Genomic DNA, 4,619 nt, shown 5'->3' with positions numbered 1-4,619 from the left:
GAATAGTCTGAGGAGGATAGGTTTTAGTTCTTCTTTGAATGCTTGGTAGAACTCCCCTGTGAAGCCATCCAGACCAGGGCTTTTGTTTGCTAGAAGATTTTTGATTGCTGCTTCAATTTCTTTGGTAGTTATCAGCCTATTCAGGTTTTATTATTCTTCCTAATTGAGGTTTGGGAGCTATTTTTCTAAGAATATGTCCATTTCCTCTAGGTTATCCATTTTGTCGGAATAGAGCTGTTTATAGTATTTTTTCATAATCCTTTGTATTTCTATGGGCATAATTTACTCTTAATTCACGAAGAACTTCAAGTCCATTTACTACTTCCATCACTTTACTTTGCCAATTCAGATGCAGAATCTAAATAAATTCAATGCCGTTGTGCTAAGAAACTCAAGTTTAGTTTAGGAGTTTTTATTTTTTATTTGAAATCTTCCTTTTTTGCTTTCTTGCTTACTTTAAATCTTGATTGTTTTCTCTGTTTCTATACAAACCATTGAGGATTCACCAGAAATACTTGTATAAAAATCTATATGACACATAGCTGCAGAGATGTAATCTGTATGTAATGCTGAAATGCATTTCCTTTGAAATCCCACACACCTACTGAAAACACAGTAATGATTAGGCTAGGCTTAAAAACATACAAATTGCAATGTAGAAACACAACTCTCCCTTCACTGTGTGCCTGGTGGAGTTCTGCATAAAACCAAATGTCCAAGAGAGTAGGAGCAAAGCATTAGTTTAATCTTCTGTTAAGTTTCTGCGCTAATCTAATTTTCCTCCCAACCCCAGAAAAATTAGGAAACAACTCAGGTACAAGGCAGCCCAGAACTCGAGTGTAAAGACAGACTTTAGACGGAGAGTCCCTGGATGGGAGCACAATGGCCATGGTGAGGGCACATCCACAAACAGCTTCCAATGAAGGCCTGTTAAAATGGGAATTCATGGGGTGCTCAGAACCCCACGTTGGATGCCCAATGTTGAAACACTTTATTCAAGGTTTGATGTAAGTGTGACAAGATCTTAGGGATAATGTATTCTCTGATGAACTGGAATGTTTAATTTGAAAACAGTCTCATCTCCCCCAGATTGCCACCTTAGCCAGACACATCACACTGGAAGTCTGTGAAGATGAGAAGGCCATGTTGTTAGCGTTAACAGTCATTCCGTTTGTTCCTCAAATTAGTAACATTTAAATTTGGCTTTCTTTCATTCTTTTCTTTTCTTTTTCATTTTTTTTTTTGATGTGGTGCATACGTTTATTAGGAATGTTGAATTAGAACCAGATGATATTTTCAGCTTAACTCTCCTCCCTTTCCTGTTATTCTGAGAAAACAATTCCAGATCCTGGGAGTGTCGGTGAGAAGACTATCCCGGTGCTCAGCAATGAAGCATTGTCTAAGTTTAATAATGGTAGAAAACTCACTCACTACAAGATCCTTGTCTGATGAACTCATAATTAATTTTGTTTTAAGTGATGCCACTTAAAGAAATTCAGTTGCTTCTAATATTTTTTTCAACTTCTGTTTTGAATTTTCCTGAATTTATAAAAGCTACACGGTTATATTTTCCAGACACGTTGAACAAATAATTTCTCAAGTGGGATGTAAGAAGCTTTAATGAAGCTAAAAAGCTTTTGCAGGTTAAGGATATTACAGAATCACCTTGGACATTTCTTTAATAATTTTGTTTAGAGAGTTTTTACATTTTGAGTCATTTATATTTTGTTTCTGAGATTTTTATTGATCCCTAAAACCCACCCTTATGTTCATATTAAATTACTTCAATAGTATTTTAATGATTCAAATTTTTTTCTTTACACTTTAAAAAAATATGTATTTTTATTTATTTCAGAGAAGAAAGGAGAGGGAGAGAGAGACAGAAACATCAATGATGAGAGAGCATCATTGATCGGTTGCTTCCTGCACGCCCTTACTGGGGATTAAGCCCGCAATCCAGGTTTGAGCCCAGTCTCAGTAATTTAGGGAGTTGGCTGGATATAGACATTTTCTTTTGCTTTGTTTTGCAGACTAATCAATTCATGAACAGGCTAGAACTTTCAAGCTCTTACCTTAATCCACAATCAATGGATGATACTCACACTGACCTCTTAAAAAAAATAAAGTGTTTGTCTCCACTTAGCCAAAAAAAAGCTGTGCTTTATTAAATTTGGACTGTATTCTCTGGCAAAAGCTACACCGCAGTTATACTGTTTATAAAGAGGCCAAAATACTGGTAAGGCCAAATACCACACAGACTAATCCCTAAAAAGACTCATTTATTTATCTTTCCTAATAGTTCCTCACTTCTCAACCCAATACTGCTGGAAAGAAGTAATAATTCTACAACCAAACCACTCTGAATCCCAACTTCCTTCATCCCCAGTGAGGGAAGATGGACTCTCCATTGCTGTTTGCTGGTTTAGAAAATGTGCATGTGTGTATAACTACAACCCTTTAACGGTACTTTCAGGAGAGAGCATGGCTTCAAGCCCAAAAGAACGGAATGTTTGACTCTTGAGAAAAACAGGATTGAATTTCTCCTTAGTTGTTCTTGCTTAATTTCTGATAAGGCTTTGAGCAAAGAAAAAAAAATTGGAAACTCTTTAAGCTCCCAGCATCTGAATATCTCAGCAAACAGAAGGGCATTTGTTTATGACATATCTCTGGGGAATTCCCCCTCCCACCCCAGGATCTTTCCCAGTTCCAATGCACCCTGATGCTCACCTGCTGGTCTCGCTTTGCTGTCAACATTTCCTTTAAAAATAGACCTTGAATTTTAGTTCTCTCTTTCTTTTTTTAATGGAGAGAATAGAATTTCGTCTTTCATGGTGACACCATAGGACTCTAACTCTAGAAAGCTGCACAAATAAACTTTGAAGCTCTCTCCATGGTGGCCACATGCTGTCCCCGTCTCCACTGCACCCCTGGCCCCCAGCACCATGTGCATCTCTTCGTTTAAGAGACACAGCATGTGGCTGGAGATGAAAATGCGTCTCTGCTAAGTCAGAGGAAACCAAAAATGTCTGGTTACAATGGCATGTTTCCAGTATTTGCTTTCAGGAGATTATAGTTCCATTTAACCAAATTCCTGTTAGCAGATGTGATCTGGGCATGCCCTCGAGAGCCAATGTGATACTGAAAGGATCAAACAAAAGATGAAAACAAATAGACAGTGAGATACTCTCAGAGATTTCAGAAGCAATGCAAAGGGACTTCTGAGATGCAAAATAGTCAACTATCAGCAATTTAGACAGTGAAATGTCACCCAGCAAATGAGAATTTGTTTAGCAAACCGTGGGTTCAACTTCCAGTTTAAAACTAGATTTTCCACATTTAACACTAGAATGCACTTGAGAGGATTGAGTTTAATCATCAATAGTCCTAAATTCCAAACCACACCTGCTATGTTAGTTCAGTTATTTAAAAACTAACCTTTTAGAAAACAATGTTTTGGTTCAATCATAGCCCAGCAAAGTAGAATTCCTTATTTCCTTATTGCATGGACTCTAGTGGTATCAAAAGTATTCTTTCAGGTGGGATTTTTTTCCTTCTGTATCTTACTTCACTTCTGAAATTGGGCATTCATTAATGGGCCTGTACATATAGACACTGACTTCTGTTAAAGGAACTCATTCTTGTTTATCATACTGTTTCCCCTGTTTATATTGAATCCTTGCAACATCATTGTGAGTTGCTTGATCAACTAAACCTTGCTTCTAACTCTGGATGGTCCAAGGAATTGATTATAAATAGTCACCGACTTCCTTAAGCAAGCAGGAGAAGGGTGTCTTTTACTGCGAGGGTGCCCTCCTCCCGTGGTTATTTGGAAGAAATGAAAAAAGTTGCCTGGAAGAGAACTTGGGGGCAAAGTAGGTAGAGGTAAGTCAGTAGTGGGTATATCTGCACTGGAATTTTGACTCTGAGTATCTTCAAGTACATTTATTTTGTGATGACTTTCAAAAGTCTTTATGTCATGCTCATATGAAGTTAATGCTTTCCTTTATAGTGTTATGTGAAGATGTTCCTGAAGTGAGTCAAGTCTTAAGGTTCCACTGTAGAAACAAGCCATCTCAAGCCAAAACTATTCAATCTAATTTGGGAACTACTTTGAAGAATACGTCTACACAAAACATTCCAATAGGTATTGCAAAGTTATAAAAACAACTCAATTTTTCTAGAAGATCATCATTTGATTCTAATTAGATTTAAATAATTATAAATCAAGTTCACTGTGGTAAGTGCATGATGATAGGAAGCAATTTTGGTAAAAGTATGGGGAACGAAGGCATTTCTTCTGTCTACCTACTTAGGGAAAAAAATCCTTGAGTGGAGGGAAGATGAAAACCATATGTATCTAGAAGGAAGCACAGGACTGGGGCAGTTGTATGCAGTGAGGAAACACAGTTCCAAGGCAAAAGACTTTATGCAAAGGCACAAAGGCTGGCCTGGCTGGTGTGACTCAGTGCTTGAGCATCGACCTATGAACCAGAAGGTCACAGTTCTATTCCAGGTCAAGCACATGCCCTGGTTTTGAGCTCAATCCCCAGCAGGGGGCATGCAGAAGGCAGCTACTCACTGATTCTTTCTCATCATTGATGTTTCTATCTCTCTTTCCC

General features: G+C 37.8%; 1 protein-coding gene across 1 annotated transcript in view; it reads left to right on the top strand.

Annotated features, from left to right (window-relative positions):
* LOC106726634 overlaps nucleotides 1-4,619 on the top strand; it is a 30,450-nt gene that overhangs the window by 23,583 nt on the left and 2,248 nt on the right. The window contains exons 3-4 of the mRNA XM_014542282.1: nucleotides 3,846-3,882; nucleotides 4,010-4,144. Of these exons, the coding sequence (XP_014397768.1) occupies nucleotides 3,846-3,882; nucleotides 4,010-4,144 (172 nt within the window). The remainder of the gene's footprint in view (nucleotides 1-3,845; nucleotides 3,883-4,009; nucleotides 4,145-4,619) is intronic.

Source organism: Myotis brandtii, unplaced genomic scaffold (assembly GCF_000412655.1).
Source record: "Myotis brandtii unplaced genomic scaffold, ASM41265v1 scaffold297, whole genome shotgun sequence".
Classification (NCBI taxonomy): Eukaryota; Metazoa; Chordata; class Mammalia; order Chiroptera; family Vespertilionidae; genus Myotis; species Myotis brandtii.
This window is presented reverse-complemented; position numbering and strand designations above follow the sequence as displayed.